Source organism: Berghia stephanieae, chromosome 9 (assembly GCF_034508935.2).
Source record: "Berghia stephanieae isolate SIO BIC M18660-M18661 chromosome 9, UCSD_Bste_1.3, whole genome shotgun sequence".
In the NCBI taxonomy this organism is placed as follows: Eukaryota; Metazoa; Mollusca; class Gastropoda; order Nudibranchia; family Aeolidiidae; genus Berghia; species Berghia stephanieae.
This window is the reverse complement of record NC_088368.1, coordinates 25,804,348-25,824,956: the sequence shown is the minus strand read 5'-3', so window position 1 is coordinate 25,824,956 and position 20,609 is coordinate 25,804,348. Positions and strand designations below refer to the sequence as shown.

The 20,609-nt window shown below is 34.2% G+C and overlaps 1 protein-coding gene across 2 annotated transcripts in view; it reads left to right on the top strand.

Annotated features, from left to right (window-relative positions):
• The window catches only part of LOC144979934 (superkiller complex protein 2-like), a 34,030-nt gene extending 19,802 nt beyond the window's left edge, over positions 1-14,228 (top strand). For both annotated transcript variants that reach the window (XM_078927254.1, XM_078927255.1), the window contains 8 exons: positions 1,116-1,391; positions 1,980-2,196; positions 3,455-3,626; positions 4,260-4,470; positions 5,296-5,406; positions 10,827-11,045; positions 11,214-11,354; positions 11,943-14,228. In XM_078927254.1, the coding sequence (XP_078783380.1) occupies positions 1,116-1,391; positions 1,980-2,196; positions 3,455-3,626; positions 4,260-4,470; positions 5,296-5,406; positions 10,827-11,045; positions 11,214-11,354; positions 11,943-12,143 (1,548 nt within the window). In that variant the 3' untranslated portion in view covers positions 12,144-14,228. The remainder of the gene's footprint in view (positions 1-1,115; positions 1,392-1,979; positions 2,197-3,454; positions 3,627-4,259; positions 4,471-5,295; positions 5,407-10,826; positions 11,046-11,213; positions 11,355-11,942) is intronic.
• The last annotated feature ends 6,381 nt before the right edge of the window (positions 14,229-20,609 follow it).

Sequence of the window (20,609 nt, the reverse complement as noted above, 5' to 3'; positions counted from 1 at the left end):
GACCAGATTTAGTAAAATGAATTTAGATAAAGAAATTATCAGAATTATGAAATCTTTTTTTTTACTCTATAGGAAACCATGTTTATTCTCTTCAAGTAAACAAATAATTGATACCAAATTCTCATATTTCTGGCTACAAATTCTTTTTATGGCACCCAAATCAGCCTGACATCCCGACATAATGTAGTCTGCAGACTATGAGTTGCATATTGAATTCCTGCAGGTCTAATGTGTCTTTTAAAATTTTTTACTACTTTTAGTCATTGTTATACGGGGGAAATTTGTTACAAATTTGAGTTTGCCAAAATCCAAATTTGTTATTTTTTGCATCGTTGAGATAATTTAACAAACTAGCATATAAGCTGATAGAGTTGATAAAATAGGCCTAAAGTACATGATTTTGTTGCAAATTTTCAAAAGATGTCTGGATTCTTGGTTCCATAGATTCAACTTAACCTTTATTAATCACTTACTCATGTGCAATAAAAGAATGATGAAATCATACTACCATAATCGCACCCAGTCCAAAGGCGAGTGTCATATCATTGGACCACAAAGTTGCAAAATGAATCAGATTACATTCTATTTTTTTTTTTTAATTAATTATTTCGGCGATAGATCTTTATATAAAGCAGGACCTACCATTTGGAACTTGCTTCTTTTGTTAGTAAGGCTCACGGGCAGCGTAGAAAATTTAAAGAAAAACCTGAAAACTCATCTTTTCCACAAATTTTTATCCTAGGCATTTTCTTCTTTATGAGTAAATTATTCGTTTTATTTTTTGATTCCATTTTGTTGACTATCAATTTCATTTGATAAAACTTGCATAGTTAGTGTGTGCTATTCTTGTGTGTGTCTATTTGTCTCGGTATGAGTGTGTTTATGGTTTGATAAGTATATTGTAACGCGTTTTGAGGCTTTGGCATTTAATGCTATAGAAGAACACTTTATTATTTATTATTTATTATTTATTATTTATTTATTTATTTATTTATTATTATTATTATTATTATTATTATTATTATTATTATTATTATTATTATTATTATTATTATTATTATTATTATTATTATTATTATTATTATTATTATTATTATTATTATTATTATTATTAGGGCAAAGCTACAAGCTTGGAGTCTCAGTTCCGCCTGACCTACACCATGATACTCAACCTGATGCGAGTCGAGCAGTTGCGCGTCCAAGACATGATGAAGAGGAGTTTCTCAGAGTTCCATCATCAGAAGGAGACAGTCACGCATCGCCAGGAGCTGGATAAGCTCAAGGAAAAGATTAAATTCATCAGGAACATCGAGTGTTATCTGTGTGCTTTGGATCTAGAGAATTATTATGAGGATTGTAGGGAAATTCACAGATTGCGTTGTTATTTACAGGTGAGAGGAGTATATGGGAAATTATATTTTATCATCTTATGCCTTGCCTTTCCATATATATTTCTGTCTGCGTTCTGGAACAAGCCTGTTTGGATTTTGCATCTGTCTCAGTTAGGATCTTTCACTGAGATTGAAAGAAGTCGAGTACTTGTTTTTGTGGGAGATGATTTTTTCTTTTTTTGTAAACCATTGCCATATGTTTGTAAAAGTTATTATTGATATTAATATTTTTGTAAGTGTTTGAATATATCCCTCGTGGTGGAGATTCTTTCTCTATGTCTAATTCCTATTTTAAGATATTTTTTTTCGTCCTAGACAGAACACACACACAAATTGATTTCTTATTACTTCGTATATTTTCTGTTTTAGTAAATCCCTTTTCTTTGACCACTTCTTAGCAGAGAAATACTTTGCATCTAATTTGTTTTATATTGATTATATCATTGTCTTTTTTCTTTGCTGGAAAGGTTTAAGTTCATAAGTGCTGTAAAAGTAAATTGAATGTTTTAGAGGGAAAATTTTTTTTGAAATCTACGTTTAATGACATATTTTGATACTTAAATTTTATTTATCCATTTATCTTTTCAGCCTATCATTTTTAGCCATCCAGTGGCTGTCCAAGCACTATCACCTGGCAGAGTGGTGATGGTCAAGAAAGATTCCAGTGGCCAGTATTCATTGGGAGTTGTATTAGCTTCTTCTGGCAATCAAGATAAAAAGAAATTTACTATCTTGTTTTTGGCTGAAAGGACAATGAATAGTAAAAAGTCATCTCAGGAAAACAAATCTACTCAGGAGAAAACAGGTATCTTTAGTAGGATGTACCATAAGGATTCAATGTATATCTATATTGTTATTGATGGGTAATACAAAACGGTGTCAGCTTGATCACTTTCTGTACTTTTAGACTGACTACTTATGTGTTTATTTTTCCAAGTATGTGAGATCCCAGAAGTTTGGAACCAATAAGAAAATAGTTTACAGATAAACGGACAGCACAGCTAAGCACATGATGTTAGGGAAAATAAAGAGAAGTAATTCAAGTTTTTGTTTAATGCAAACCAGAACTCGAAAAATGACTTAATAGCTTTTTATTGATTTTCTAAAATACACACATCTGTAATGGATTTCAACATGTCAACCATTTTGTGCTTCCCTCAAGTTCTCTCCAAAAGTGTTTTTGAGCATTTCTTTGCCGACTGATTCAACTAACATCAATAAACGTGCCGCAAAAAAATAATTTTAAACTTAAATGATTTCTTTATGAACTGAAACAAATTTCATAATGATACCTTCACATACCTACCAAGTACCCTGATAAAATCGGATTTACCCCGATTTTTGCTTTATTTTACCTCACCCCGCCAGATTTTGGGAAACTCTGATTTTTTAAATTAATTAATTGAAAAAAAAAAAATTTCTTTTTTCAAATTTTTAATTAAAAATTTTTTTTTTATATCAGTTTTGTTTTCTCCCTGACTGAAGGAAAGGATTGTCATTTACAATTACACATAATTATTCAGACCTTACCTTGGCACATTCATACCTCATACCATTTGTCAGCCAGTTCACATCAACAATTGTTGTTTGTGGGTTATATTTATAGATGCTTGCGCCGCTACGCCTAGGGTAAGCTTGTTTTTTTCTTTTCCTCTTAACATTGCTTACCCCTATTTTTTTTTCCCTAGACTCCTATTTTTTTTAAAGAAGCGTCCTATTTTTTTTTCACTATGGGTTGGCAGGTATGCTTTCATTAGGTTAAGATTAAATGTGATTTGTTATTGGTTCCAGAATTCTGGGACACCCTGTATAATAATGTAATTCTATGGAAAATCCGGGTTGCATCTTTTTTTTTTACTGACACTTCTGTCCACCACATAGCTGTAATTAGGTAGCTTGCTATGTTAGATGTGGTGGAGAATATTTTGAGATGGACAAGTATCCTATCCAAAAAGCAATGAGCAATTGTTATTGTTCTTTTAATGCTATAGAACTGTGGTAAATTTCTGATCCCTGGATCTTATTACTCAGAAGTTTTTTTTTTGTTTGTTTTCATTCCACAGAGGGTATTCAGCCAGTGCTTTCAACTTCCTTGTTCTTACCAGAAGGACAAATCTGGCATAGTTTACAGGAGACTAATAGCCAGGATATTTCATGCATCACAACCAAAACGATAAAAGTTGACGCAGATGGAATTATCCGGGATTGCAAGAGGAGAGAAATCCCTCGATTCAAGTATGTAACCTTTTATTTATTAAATATGCTTATTTATAGTCTCTGTAGTTCAGCTCTCTTTTCGTTAAAAGTTATTTGTCCTGCAGTCATTTCAAGAATCTGTTCTTTTTGTTTATTAAATATTCAATTCTTTGAATAAATATACAGCTATTTTGAAGAGACAGAAAGGGGAAGCGGTTGAAGTCCTTTCAGCCATTAGGCCCATGGATGAGTTTATCCCAGTTTCTCTAGCGTGAAATGGATAAAAGCTATTGCTTGCTACCCTTTTGATAGGATGCTAGTCAAAGTACTTTTCACCAGGTCTAACAAACCCGTCTTCCCAATCACAGCTGGACAATCAGGAAAAAATCTCGACTTTACCATGGATCAATCGGTCCCTGTGCGTGGGAAAGGAGTGCTCTACCAACTGAGCTATCATGTAAAAGCTGCTTGGTGAAAAGATCAGTGATAATAAATAATAGGTTTGACAAGTGATGATAAAAATCAGTTCCTCAGTTTTGGGAAATGGCATCATGCTCCACACTCCAACTTCTACCTTGGATTCACCCACCTTTCTATTTCTACTATGCTCATATCATTTCTCCTGTCTAATTCACTATTTTTCTAACTTCCATTCTTTTGCCTCCTTTGCAGGGACGATCCCCCTGACCATTGTGTGTCATCAGTTGCCCAAAACCTGGCGAGGTTAACAGAGGGCAATCCTGGAGGGCTTCCTGGCCTTCACCCTATCAATGATCTCAAACTTCGTGACCTGGACCTTGTAGAGCAGTGTAGAGCTCTTCAGTTTTTGGAGGAAGGTGTCAGCAATTTCAATTGTACCCGGTGCCCTGATTTCAAGAAGCATGTCAGTGTGATACTATTATTGTTGTTAAGATACTAAGATACATACATTTGAGGGGGGGGGGGGGTAAAATGAATCTCCGAGAATTAATCTGTAAGCCATTTTCTCTTGTTTACTAAACTAATCGTAGTTATAAGAAGGTCATCAGAAATATCAGAAATTATAATTCCTGCTACTTTATTTCTAACAAAATACAAATCATCATGATTCAATTGGTCCATAATAATAGATTCATATTGCCCTGGTGAGTTGTGATTGAAAAAAACAAAAAAACTCAACAAACCACACCACAAAACCCATCCTTCCCCCCCCATCTGATTTATCCCATTTATATTTTTTCAATGGTTTTTGACATCGGTTTCTGGGAGAAAAAAAACAAAAACTAAAAGAAATGGGAGCATATTTGATTGTTTATCAATGTCATTATTTTTTTATTGTAATAGGTAATGGACAACAATGAATATGACAGCATCAGAAAAAGAACAAAATAACAAATACGGAATGTTTCAGGCTCAACAACCTTCGTCAGCCAATATCTAAAACAGTAAATTTGTTAATACATTACTTAAAATCCAGGCAGAGGGTCTTCTAGCAGCTTAGTATTGTAGCAACTCGCAACATCTAGCTATATAACGCACAGACAGGTTTGCGTTTCATTGCTTTTTATCTTTTTTTTAATTATTGGGAACGCTATGAATCGGAAGGTGTCAGTCGATAGTTTTGTTTGTGACGGATTAAATGTCAAAATAAAAACAACACTTGTTTTTATTTTCAATCATTAAAAGTATTCACATTTATTAATGATAAATATCTTTCTTTCTTTTCCAGTTTTCAGAACATGGTTTCAATATGGGCCTTAAGGATGAGTATAAACGTCTTCAATTTCTGTTATCGGAGGAGAGCCTGAGCTTGTTGCCAGAGTATACGCAGAGGGCTGAGGTACTGATTAGGATTTGGTATATAATATGGGACAGATTTTTTTCACGTGAAAATAAAACTATTTGAATTTGATTTTAATTTTAATTTTAATTTCAGATCATTGACTACCTCAAATATACTACTACACAAAAACCATAGTAAATAAATAAGACAATAAAATTCCCTTTATTTATCCTCAAAGGAAACCAATCTTTAAGGTCTGTCATGAGAAGAGAGCATCAGTTGTAGTGCAGCCCCACAAAATGAGCAATAGGGGCTAAATTTCTTGTTTAACTCATTCAACCCTAACACCGACTATATTCGTAGTGTACCCGCGTTACTTTTTCCCCATGCCTATTTATTACCTTTATCTTTTTAGTTTTTACATGTTGACTAAAACTATCTATGCACATGTTCATTTTTAATACATTTTTTCCAATTTTGAAAAGTAGCAAAAATCTCTAGGATTGAGTGAGTTAAAGAAAAAAATATATAGGTCTCCTGGGATGGAAGTGTAATATCTTATGACTGAGGTGTTATTACTTATATAAGAAATGACATCACGGGAGATGTTACTTCTAAACCATCACAGAACTCAACCGATGTACAGAAAGTCACCTTATGGCACCTAAATAAGAAATTTACCATTTACAACATTTACAACCCTCCACGGTGTACTATAAACCTAACAGATCTAAACAGTTCCCAATACAACAACACAATAATTGCTGGTGACTTTATGGCCACTCTCCACTATGGGGATACAAAAATTTAAACAACAACGGAAAAGAACTAGAAAAGCTTTGCAATACAACCAACCTCACAATTTTACAAAATGCAGACTCAGTCCCCACCCTTCTTCACAGAGCTCATATGTCCCTGAGTCATCCCGATCTAACCATCATCTCCTCTGACCTTCTGAATTCTTGTCACATTAAAGTCCTGGATGAAATAGGCAGTGACCATAAACCAATTTTAACACAAATGATAGTTCAAACACAGAAGAAAACATTTGAGCAGAAATCCAAATGGAATTTCAAGAAAGCAAACTGGGATGTTTTCACAGCAACATTAGATAACCAGCTTCCAAAAATTACAGATACATCAAGTGTAGAACATTTAAACGAAGCCCTCACCAAAGCCATTCTTGCAGCTGCAAAAGCAGGAATTCCAAGAGGTAGTCGACAGAATTACAAACCCTTCTGGAGCAAAGAAATTGAAAAAGCAGTAAATGCAAGAAAGGAAACAAGGAAAAACTTAGAGGAAAACAAAACCATTAAAAACAAGATTGAGTACAATAAAGCATCGGCAATTGTCAAAAGAACTATTAACAACGCTAAAAGAAAGAAATGGGCAGACACATGCGCTAATATTGACCTCAATCAAAATGTGAAAAAAGCATGGGCCTTACTTAATAATCTTAACAATGAAACCCCGAAAACCAACCCAAAGCCCATGAAAACTACAGAAGGAACAATCGTAGATGACCAAAAAAAAGCCATGATCTTCAACAAACATTTTGCTTCAGTAAACAAGGCATCAAAAAGAAGTGAAAAGGACAAAAAATTGATTAAAGACCTTAAACATCAAGAAAAGGCCCCAAAAGCTATCTCATACCTGTTCAAAGAGGGCTTTACCATGTCAGAACTTCACAGAGCTATGAAAAAACTCAAGTTAAGGAAATCCCCTGGACCAGATAAGATACACAATGAAATGCTCTTGCATCTTAGCGTGAGAGGTAAACAGATGCTTCTCAAACTTATAAATCTAACAGGGAGACAGGAATAGTACCAAGGGGATGGAAAAATGCTATTATAATTCCAATCTTAAAGAAAGATAAACCACCCGATGAAACGAAACGTTACCGACCAATATCTCTCACCTCATGTGTTGGAAAGATCGCTGAGAGAATGGTAAATAACCGATTATACTGGTGGCTGGAGACATGTGGCCTACTAAATAAATATCAGGCAGGCTTTAGGATAGGGCAAAGAACAGAAGATCAATTGTTTAGATTAAGTCAAAAAATAATTGATGGCTTTCAAGATGGAAAACATACAGTCGCGGTTTTTGTTGATCTCCAACAAGCCTATGACAAAGTATGGAGGAAAGGGTTGTTATCAAAAATGATGGACTACGGAATTGATGGAAATCTCTACTTCTGGATTAAACAATTTCTCAGTAACAGAACAATCCAAACAAAAATTAATAACGGACTGTCAAACAGAGAAGTATTAGAGGAAGGTCTCCCACAAGGATCCTGCCTCAGCTGTACTCTCTTTCTTATTTTTATAAATGATCTACCAGAAGTATTACAGACAGAAAAGGCCCTATATGCTGACGATTTAGTTATGTGGTATACTACGAAGCACCTACCAATAGCCTCCAATAGAATAAATGAAGATTTAGAAAGCTTAAACACCTTCTGTGATAAATGGAAATTAAAAGTTAATTGCAATAAAACTGTCTACTCTATATTTACTAAGAGCCATCCTGTTTCCAAGAAAGAAATAACACTCTCCATCCAAGGCCATCGACTCGCGAAAGAAGAAAACCCCACATATTTGGGCATACAGTTAGACAGACAACTATCTCTGAACAAACACACTCAGAATGTAAAAATCAAAGCCACAAAGAGACTCCAGTTACTAAAACGACTAGCCAGTACTAATTGGGGAGCAGACAAAAACTCGCTTCGACAACTCTATTTAGGCTATGTGCGTTCCGTCATGGACTACAATTTAGCCCTCCAAAATGGAGGTAGTAAAAACACACACAAAACCTTGGACAGAGTACAAAACCAAGCCCTTCGCTTCATCTCCGGTGCCCTGAGATCGACACCCACAGCAGCATGTGAAATACATACTAATGTGGAACCACTTGGACTTCGCAGAGAATCAGCAGTGCTTGAAATGGTTGAAAGATACAAACGAAAAGAGGAAAACCATCCAAACAGAATCCTGGCAGAGAAATGGAAACAAAGAACAAGATTAAAACAAAAATCCCTGCTACACATTGCTAACAACTTGAATGAAAGACACAGACTCCCAGAAAACAGAGAAAAATCTATTTTAATCAGTCAAAAACCTCCATACGCCGAACTAAAACTTCCAAAAATAAAGACTAACCTCGTAGAAGAAACAAACAAGAAATAAAAACAAATCAGATATACAAACATTAGCAATGAAGACAATACAAGAATACCCAGACAACTGGATACATGTTTACACAGATGGATCTGCCCACAAAGGAACTAAAAATGCTGGGTATGGGTTTGTAGTAGAATACCCAGATAAAACCTGTGATAAAATCCACAATTCTTGCGGAAGCTCCTGCTCAAACTACGAGGCAGAGGCAGTTGCAATAGAAGCCTCACTGCGACACCTCTCTTCTGTTTTCCAGCTAAACCCTTCAAAACTTCAAAACACTGTCATCTTCACAGACTCCAAATCGGTTCTCCAAGCTCTCTATTTAGATAAACTCTCCTCAACGTTCAATAGTTTAAGATCTCAACTAGATGAATTCCTTACAACACACAGAGTAGACTTATCTCTCCAGTGGATACCGGGACATTCAAATATACCAGGAAATGACAATGCAGACAGACTAGCCAGACTCGGATCAACACTTTTACAACCATCAATTCCAGTTTCCTTAGACACAGCGAAACAAATAATCAAAACAAATAAGAGAGAAGAATGGATGAACAGTTGGGCAATGAGCACCACGGGTAGATGTATGTTTTCCCATATGACCACTCCTGTAAAGACTGATTGCCCAAATAAGCTCAGAAGACACCAGCAAAGCATCATCTTTCAACTAAGAACACAACACATACCGCTCAACAACCATTTAAGCAAAATTACAAAAGACACATCCCCTTCCTGCCCCCTATGTCAACACCCCAATGAAACAGTAACACACCACTTGCTTGAATGTCAACCTCTTGAAGACCTGAGATGCACATTCCTCCCACCAAATCCAAGCATCAGTAACACACTTTATGGTCACCTGGAACAACTACAAAAGACATCTAACTTCTACGTCATGGCACAAGACCGAAGGGCTAGAGCTCAGGTGGTCGCTGGTTCGGATAAGTAAGTAAGTAAGACTGATGTGCTATCATTTCATGAACGTATTCAACTATTTCAGGATTACAAATTTCCTTTCCAACTAAAAGACATTTGTTCTTTATTGGAGAATCATAACTTAGCAGGTTGGGGATCATTAATTGTCTTCACATTTTTAAAATGACCAAATTGATTGTTGTGTAGGCAAGAAGATGAGTTAATGTGGGCAATTATTGGTCCTATATCTGTTGTCTCTTTCCAATGCTACTTTATTTCATCGTAAAATGAGATAGCATACCTGACAAGTTTTAACAAACTATTGAGCCAATACGAAATTGTATTGAAAATTTCAAATTGTGAATTCTCAGAAAACTTAAATAATGATGATGATAATAATAATAATGATGATGATGATGATGATGATGATAATAATAATAATAACTACTACTACTACTACTACTACTACTACTACTACTACTACTACTACTACTACTACTACTACTACTACTACTACTACTACTACTACTACTACTACTACTACTACTATAATAATGATGATAATAATAATAATAATAATAATAATAATAATAATAATAATAATAATAATAATAATAATAATAATAATAATAATAATAATAATAATAATAATAATAATGATAATAATAATAATTATAATAATAATGATGATGATAATAATAATATTAAGAACAATAATAAAGCATTTCTACAGCGCATAAGCATGACGATGTAATGTTGAAGTGATCATCAATGTCAAATTGTGGTTGTTCATACACGATTTCAGAAATTACTCATTACCTTGTCAAATTACTAAAAATTGACATAAAAATTACTAAATTTGAAGTTTTTAATTTGGCAGGTCTGAGATAACGATTTTTCCCACATTCTGGCAAAAGTCCCTTTTGTGTTTAAGAGGCAGATAGCTGGAAACGAGTGTTTCTGTTAGAAGTGATACATTTATTTGTTGTTATAAACCATCTAAATGTTTCTCATTTCAGGAGGATCTTATGTCAATGTCTGTGCGACTGAATGGCCTAGATTTTCTGTCTTAAGCACCTTTTACCTTAGATGTATGGGAACTAAACTCTAAATCTATCTCAATTTTTGTTGTGTACTACATTTTCTTTCTCTTTTTTAGGCACTGCTGAAAGGACCTGAAAGAACCGCAAGTGTTCTTTAACATCTAAAACCAAACTTAAAATGCAAAGGTTACCACGTGCAGCGCATAAAAAGTATACAATGAAAAAAATAGATCAGATGCTTCAATTTGATTCATTTGTTTTTCTGAATCAAATTGAAGTTTCTGTTCTATTTTTTTTTTCATTGTAATTTACTTGTAAAACTATTCCTCAGGTATTGAAACGCCTCCATTACCTGGATGCCAATGGGACTGTCCAGCTAAAGGGGAGAGTGGCCTGTGAGATGAGTAACCATGAGTTGATGATTACCGAGATGATATTTGAGAACATGCTCACAGATTTACCTGCCTCAGAGATTGCTGCTCTGATGTCTTGTTTTGTATTTGAGTCCAGGAAATGTAGTGAACCTAACTTGACTGATGAGCTGAAAAAGGTAAAGAAAAAACAAAGAGCTAGGTACATTTATATGTTAACGCTTAGCCACAGTCTCATCATGTTCAATTATTTATGGATTATATATTTCCCCCAGGATAATAATATATGTGTTGTGTGTTTATCATATTTACAGTCCATCTAAAATGATAAAATCCACCATTTTCAGAGTCAAAAGAAGATCCTTGCCATGGCTGAACGGATTGGTCTAGTCCAGAAAGAGGTGGGAATGTTAATGCCTGTGGAGGATTACAAGGAACAGTTTCACTTTGGACTCATGGAGGTGGTCTTTGAATGGGCCAGGGGAATGGTAAGTTGATGGATTGAATAGGGAGAAACTAAATCAATGGAATCGTTTGGGAAGTTGAGCCTTCCTTTATTAGAGAAAGATGCAATGGAGTATATTTCTGATATAAGTGTCTTTTTTCCTTTCCCTAGCAGGCCATATAAATGTAGATTTACATTTTTTTTTTTTTAATTGTTTTTTTTTTTTTTTATTTTACTGTGTAACGCTCCTGTGAGATATACCCTATTTTGCATAAGCACTCTTCGACTTTAGTCAAGTATTATTTCACACCTGAATCACTGTACTTTAAAGACAAAATGTAATAAAAAATTTTTTCGTACAGTCTTCATATTTCATTCTTTATATTTATTTCTTTTTTCTTTTTCTTTTTTCAACAATAATGTGCATTTCTTGTGTAAATATTGTGTAATTTATTGTATATTATTATTATTATTATTATTATTATTATTATTATTATTATTATTATTATTATTATTATTATTATTATTATTATTATTATTATTTTATGATGAATAAGGGCTTGATTCTCCTAGGAGGAGGAACAATAACCTGACATGTTTTGACATTTAATCATTCCAAATCATCTTTCAGCCGTTCTCTGAAATCACAACCTTGACTGACGTTCAAGAGGGGATTATTGTAAGGACCATCCAGCGACTCCACGAACTACTCAAAGATGTACGCAACGCAGCCAGGCTTGTAGGGGACAGAACTCTGGCTGAAAAGATGGAGGAGTCCATGATACTCATCAAGAGGGACATAGTCTTTGCTGCTAGTCTATACACGCAGTGATCATGGTGATAATGCAGATTGAATGTGATGTGTGGAAGATGGGAAGATGTCAAATTTCTGTAAACGATACTCACTATACAAGTTTCAATATAAGTCGGCTAATCAGTAGAAAATTGGAAATTTTGTCCAAAATCTGCAAATATGAGAAAATGAACCAGATTCCAAAGATTGCATTTTAAGTCAAAATTTTGTTAGAATCTTTTTTTTTATTCTGTAGATGAATGAACATTCATTCATTCTTTGCAATATGCAATAGACTAGTATCCTATCCAAAGGGAAGCAAAGAATTGCTATTGTCCGTTTCATGATAAAGAAACTGATATAAACTCAGACTCCATGAGTCTAATGGCTCTGGAGGACTTCTTAAATATAATAATTCATAGCTTTAGTAAGCTACATTCATTCTTTACAATAACAGCCTATTAACTTTACCTTGAATTATAATTTTCAGTGTCTGTCTCACCACGGCAATATTAGATTGAGGAATACTAAACTCTAGAGAAATGGATTTTTCATTTTATTAATTAGCTTTTTCTAATTAAAACAATAATATAGAATCCGAAATAAGAAAGTTTTTTTTTTCTTTACTTTGCTAGTTTTATCATATAAGGGTTCACTGTAGTCAACCACCAATCAGTGAGTGCCTTATGTTTCTATCCTCTCCCTGTCGTTTGATATGATAGTTTTTAGTTATTGGGATGTTAATTCATTTGTTAATCGCCAATCCAGAAATTCCAAACCTTAGTTGATTATTGGACAATAAACAAAGGCGCGTATACCCTGTTCAATGGAAGAGATGTTTTTACTTACCTTAGACAGTTAAAACAAATTATCAGTGCTGCTTTCTCACACAAATATAGCAAATTCTTGTTTATTTATTTGTTCACAGAAACGAATTCCTTTAAACAAAATAAACAAACAAAACAATCGATACAAATTACAAAAACTGAAAGTCTTACAAACACCGACTTTTGACTTCTATCATCCTCGTTATACCCCAAGCAATGAGGACTGGTTTCAGGCAGTAGGTCATCATACGTCAGTGACTGACTTACAGTCGAGAATAAACTAAAAGTTGAAAAGCTAAATACACTTGTTCCTTGTATTGAATGGATTTTATCTATGAAGTTGTAAATGTTACTTAATTGATGTGCTGTATTGAGATTTAATTGTTTTATTTGACAATAGTCTCTGGGATTAAGCGGGGCAGGTATAATTTTCTTATAGAGGATAAGGCCATGATCGAGGGATGAATCATGAGATGCATACAGACATCTGTTGGAGTATTGCTTAGACTCCTGTCTCCACAATAAACCTCATTCTGCATGCATAACTAGAGGAGCTTTCACAGAGTTTGCAAAGCATATTACCTCGTTTTGAATGTTTGTCTTTTATGTATACACGAAAGACCAACCTGGCTCTCTTTAGGGTGTAGAATATAGAAAACGTAGTGTCAAGATAATCTTCAACGTTTTGTTGTTTGTGGAGAAGTTGATGGGCTTCTTGACCAAGAGGGATGTATTCTGCATTGTTGAGGGCCAGAATCTGAAGAAATCGACCCCTTGACCCCTGTCTTCTCCAATGGTGGGTTGCTGTGTAAATGACATATTAACAAGGAAGACAAAAAATCCAAAAAGTTTGCGACACTGGTTTCCAGAGCCGATAGATACTAAATTTTTTGGATGTAGCACCAACATGAGTCTTCTCCTAATCCGCATATCTATTAGTCTTTCTCTTTAAAAACTTGAAAGTTTTAGTTATAATCAAACTGAAGTCTGCAAATACAGTTTGGCACTCTTCTGACGGGTGTAGATGATCTGCAAGGTCAAAGGCTGGAACTTTCTGTTAGCCATCAAGATTATGGTATTTTGTTGTATGCTTAAATTTGTTTTTCTGATATTTTTTGTTCTTGTTGCTGGAATGTTGACCTGATGTTATTGCGCACTTCTGTGAATTATTGATGTCATTTGTGTTAAGTTTATCAATGACTGTCTAGGGCAGTGTCGTTTTGTTGTTATTGAGTTTGAAAAGGTTACTTGTGCTGATTGTTGACATTAATAAAAAAGGACACACTTGTACAATCACTGAATGTCTTAACAATCCAATGAGATAAAGTTATATTAAAACTACCATAAAATATAATTTTTACCAGAGAACGGGTTAAATTGGTAACAGATCACAGTCAAATAACATTTTTTTGTAAAAAGTTCCTTTAGAAAATGTAAGAAAATTGGCTAAGACAACAATAAACTTCTGATTAAAAACAGGTCTGTACACTACTACCACTACACATCATGTTGTGCCCAGTCAACATCATTGTGTGAATTTCTATGAGCAGTCACTCCTTTATGAAAATGTCTTGAGCAAACTTCCAAAAAGTAGATGGTGTTTCTCCATCTGTTTAAATACAGAAAATCTCTATGCCTCCTTAGCATTTGAGTCGTAATACACATCTTCAATGAAAACATGTGACAGAAGACAAACCAAAACTTAACAGATTTTGAGGCACTACAAACAGACAGGTATCCAATTTGGATTACTAATAGTCTCAGCATGAACCCACCATTTTCTTTCCAATCATGTTCAAGTAATTCATAATGACATGACAATCACATCTGGGTGGGGATCCTGACCTCCCACAGTGGGCAGGGAGGTACATGCTGTGTCTTCTATCCTCCCATACCCGTTTCCCAATTGTTTCCTGTCATTGTCTTGGAATGAGATTACTTAGTTTTGTCCTGATCCTTGCCGGAGCTCCTTGGCTGGGAGGGAAACAGTCGAATGTATAGTTATAGTTTTGGGAGATGATATTTTTTTCCTTGTAAATCATCTCTCTGTTATGCATTGTATTATGTTTAGTTTACATATTATATTATATGATTGGTAAACATTTGAGTGTATTCCTCTTAGTTGGGACCTGTGCTTGTGTCTGGATGAGACTTTTAAGTGATCTCAAACTAAGTACATTGGTGGTATGCTCTTGGAATCTACATCTGATCCCTATTTGTTCCCAGTTCCCCTATGTCTTACTTTTTCTTGGGTGTTGTAATGTAATTCTATAACTTTTTACTATCCCATTTTCTTCCTTTTTACTGGCGCTGATATAACCTAAATGTGTTGCAAGCGCTGTAAAACCCTTAAAAACAAACAAACATAATCACATCATGTTGTGCCCAGTCAACATCATTGTATGAATTTCTATGAGCGGTCACTCCTTTATGAAAATGTCTTGAGCAAACTTCCAAAAAGTAGATGGTGTTTCTCCATCTGTTTAAATACCGAAAATCTCTATGCCTCCTCAGCATTTGAGTCGTAATACACATCTTCAATGTTCCTTTAGAAAATGTAAGAAAATTGGCTAAGACAGCAATAAACTTCTGATTAAAAACAGGTCTGTACACTACCACTACTGCACGTCGTGTTGTGCCCAGTCAACATCATTGTATGAATTTCTATGAGCGGTCACTCCTTTATGAAAATGTCTTGAGCAAACTTCCAAAAAGTAGATTTTATCTGTTTGAAGACAGAAAATCTGTACATTTCTTCCACATTTGAGTCATAATACACATCTTCAATGAAAACATGTGGCAGAAGACAATCCAAAACTTAACAGTTTTTAAGGCACTACTTGCCAGTCATTTCTTGTAAACATTGGACAGTTATCCAGTTAATAGTCTCAGCATGAACCCACTGTTTTCTTTCCAATCATGTCATTCATAATGACATGGAATGTCCCGATGAGTATAATCAGAGCTCTCGAATTCTGGGGTTATTTTTCTCTCGGGATTTTTCTATTTTGTATGGTCTTAGATTAAATAGATACTGACAGGGTTTCTTAATGATTCAGTGTTGTGTACAATGTAATATGGCAGTAAAGAGTCTCTAACACAGGGGGAGGGGAAATCTTGATGTCTAGACCTAAATTCTGCATTTTTAAAAGTCTTGTCCTGCTGTACTGACATTGTACGTAGGCAGCTCTGGTATAATGTGATTATTTATATTCTTGAATCACTTTGGATTTAAAAAAAAAGAAGAACAGGCATTGCTCTCATGGTAAAAAAAATTGGTAAAATGTTTTAATGGTGTATTGTTGTTATACTTCTGTTGCATTTCCGCATCTATTCAAAACTTCTATCACAACACTGTACTCAGGGATTGGTTCAGTGATATGGGGATGATATGTCACAGACGTTTTTAAGGATGGTGCCAATGAGGTTACGGAAACAAATCTTCTGGAATAATATCTCCTGGTCAATTTTGGGGATAGTAACACTGTGACTAAGGACTTTTTTAACTGATTCCGTCCAGGGTTCTGAGTTATTTTTCTGATAATTTTATACCATTGGTTACCTAACTTATTTTTGTGAAATAAATATCTTAAAAGAAAAAAAACTATGACATAATGCATTACATCATTTTAATCAGAAAAGAATAAGAAATGTGACTAACACAATTTTACACTTATAAATAAAATCTTGTTATTAATAACTGAAATAGCAAAATTATGCAATCAATTAATTGAAAACAAAACAAAACGCTACAATCAACTTATCAGACTTCCATGTTTTCGAATAATCATTAGACTTTTTGAATCACATATATTTAATGACACATATAATCTAAGTATGCAATCCAAATTTGAGGTTGAAATGTTGATAATCTAACATTTTACAGCAATATAACTGTAGTAAAAATTTCTAACAATTGCCAGTCACACAGAGTGTAGAAATAGCACATCCTACCAACAAACATAAGCTAAAATTGTCCAAAACCTATATATTGTTACAGCTAATGACACAATAAAATAACAAATAATGAGTCACAGTTCTAAATATCTAATTTTGACTCAGTATGATATTCCTCAAAATATTTCTTCACATGGAGATGTGGCTTATTGGAGCATCCACGACCAAAATAATTTGTTCTGTTATTCTTCCCAGTTGTGCTTCTGTTGCACCACGCATGTGCTTGATCCTGCTCCAAATGAGAGATTAAATGAAGATTCCCTACAAACCTCTCAGGGATGGCGGCAGAGGGGTGGCCAGGCTGACGAACTTCATCCCTTACTCGGTCAGCATCATTTCGGATTATGACTGAAAATTTTGTCATTTCCTCAACGAGAAGAGGAATCTTTATTTTGCGAAGGGTGTATATAATATGGGCATTGGTCCCACACAGTTCAATCATAAAATAAAACAGTATTTTCCACCATTTAATTGTTTTACGATCGAAGGTCCCGTAGTAGCCTGCCAGTTGATTCACAGATCGCATCCATTCATATTGCTGTTATAGTTATGAATGAGACCGGGTTTCTCCATCACTTTTCCTTTTTTTTATATGTGCTGCCATTTCACATGAAGCTTTTCTTGAACAAGCTACTAAGGGATTTCTGGCTTTTTTGTCCCTCCACATGATGCATGCGATATCGGCCTCTTTGTGGGTGGTGAAGATTCATTTTCACTGTAGATGCTCCTAGTTTTTCTGACCGAATTTCCTGAGGATTGGTGTTTACAGTTCCAGTGTAGTAAAATCCCTTTGCTGATAAGGCTTCTAAAAGTTTCATAGTGGTATATTACCTATCAGGAAAGAGATGATGACCCTTGGCAAATGGTTGCAGAACAGTCTCAAACACTTTCACAGCCTGTCCGTTGTCATGTGGAACATCTGGATTGTAAGATGTCTTTTCTCCAAAATAGGTCGAGAGATTTAGAATAAAGCAGGGGACAGTGTACAACCTTGTGGAGCACCAGTATTTGTAGTTATGCAGGAAGATACGTCTTGTCTTAATTGAACATACTGTGCTCTCAGTAAGAAATTTGAGCACCCAAACAGTGATATACTTGTTTAAATTTAGACTCGTCAATTTTTGAACAGCCAACTGAGGTTGCATTGTATTAAAAGCTGAAGAAAAATCTGCGTAAATCAATCTACAATAGCTCCTAGAATGATTTAGATTCCTGTAGATGTTGTTAATAAACAGCAGAATGGCATCTTCTACGCTATGTTCCTGAATTGATGACTATCACTCTATGGCATAAACTGATTCCTGATTTTAATAAGTTCAAGTTTTTCTAAAGATGTCATGACCACTGAAGTCAGTGCAACAGGTCTGAGATCGTTCATTGATTCATTGCAAATTTTTTGGGGGAACAGGAATAATTTTTTAATACTATTTGAAAAAAAAATTTACAATCCAATGATATATATTTCCCCTTAAACCATAACCCCATAATTTTAGAAACAAACGTTCATGGGGAACAGTCTCAAGAGCTATTTTAAAATCTAAATATATTATGTCAACATTATTTTGAGTATCAGTATCAATTAAATTTGTTAGATCAACCATTACTTCAAGTGATTGTGTTATACATGATCTTATATTTCTAAAGAAAGCCATGTTGTGAATTACTCAAAAAGTCATTTGATTCAAGGAAAGACATAAAGCGCTTCTTAATCATAGTCTCCAAAATTTTACAAAATATACATGTCACGCTAATTGGTCTATAATTAGCTGGGTTGCAGCGATCACCCTTTTTAAAAATTGTAACATTTGCTACTTTCCAATCACCTGGCAGCTCTTTAGAGGAAATGGATTTGTTGAAAATGATCATAATTGGGGAAGCAATTTGATGAGCTACCTCTATTAATATATAAGGATGTTTTCTATTCGGTCCCATTCTTTAAGTGCTATCTAGGCCATGGCATTTTTTCAAAAACCTCTTTTTCAGTTATACAGATATACAGATCAGTCAAGAAATTATTATTCATTCACATCCACAAAAACACTGGAGAAAAAAGAATTTAACAATTCTGCTTTTTCTTTGGCACTAGTATTTTTTTTCTCTGTTATTCTTATTTAATTCATTTATTCCAGAATTTCAGTTTCCTATTAACATAATTCCAAAACCTTTTGACATTTGTTTTGCATTCTTTCGCAATTTTGCTTTCAAATTTGATTTTGGCTTCTTGTATTGAGCGTTTAGTCACATTTCTACACAGTACATATTTATTGTATTCACACAGAGATCTGCTTTTTTGAAATTTTAATAGCATTTTTGCTTTCTATTTATATTTATATTTTTCTTGATATCTCTAGTCAGCTTTGGTGGTCTTTTATTAATTTTATCTGTCTTGAATGGGACACTTGGGTGGGGTTCCTGACCTCCCATTATGGGCAGGGAGGTACTTACTGTCTTCTATCCCCCCATATCTGTTTTCCAACTAGCTTTCTGTCTTTGTCTTTGAGATTACTTGGTTTTGGCCTGGCCCTGACCGGATACCCTTGGTGAAAGGGAAACAGTCAAATGTATAGTTAGTTTTGGGAGATGATATTTTTTCCCCTGTAAATCGTCTCTCTGTTATGTAATGTATTATGTTTTGTTTACATATTATATATGATTTGTAAACATTTGAGTGTATTCCTCTTAGTGGGGACCTGTGCTTGTGACTGGATAAGACTTTTAGGTGATCACAAACTAAGTACTTGGTTAGTGTGCTCTTAGAATCTACATCTTTTCCCTATTTGATCCAATTCTCCTTTGTCTTACTTTTTCTTGGGTGCTTTAATTGTAATTCTAGAACTTATTACTGTCCCATTTTCTTCCTTTTTACTGGCGCTGATATGACCTTAAGGTGTTGCAAGCGCCATAAAACCCTTAAAAATAAAAACAAAACAATTGAATGGGACACAAAAATATTCAATTTCAAAAATTATATTTTTGAAGAAGTCTCGTGTGCTTTGAATGTTCATATCCACCATTGATTTCTTCTAAAATAATTTCTACATTGTTCGAGATCAGTTTTAGCATCTGTAATGAGTACATTGGTGATTTTAAAGTGTAAATAGCTACCCCTCTTATAATTGGATCATTACAAACAAAAAACAGTGGAGTTCTCTTAACAAACCTGATGCAGGTTGATTTCTCCTCTTTCTATATATAAGTCTAGCAGTATCGTTCTGGGCTTCCTGATGGGATTTTATCTCGTCTTTCTTTATGACAGAGAAAAGAGAATTACAATAATGGTATGCCATTTGGCAGGCAAGAAATGTAATTTTTAATATATTGATGAAGTTATTCTGTTTTTGCCTTTTGCTATTTTCTTATTATTCTCACCTCTGTCAAATTTTACTTTAAAGCCTTTGAGTTATCCGTTTTTCTTTTTCTTTTAATCGAATGTGAGGATTGTTGTCGTAAAAAAAAAAAAAGAATAATAATTCAATATGATAAACATATAAAATAGATTAAATTAAATACAGTTGGCAGTATAGTGAGATTTTACTACAGGTAATCTTGACATTTTCCACATGTTAATTGAGTCTTGTGTTTCTGTGTGGACCATTCCATGTGTTCATGTTTAGAACAAATTATAGGGTGCTTTTTGAATTTTTATGTGATACTAATAATGTCAAGCTATAAATATTATGTTGATTATGTTAATTTTGAAAATAACTCAATTTAAATAAAA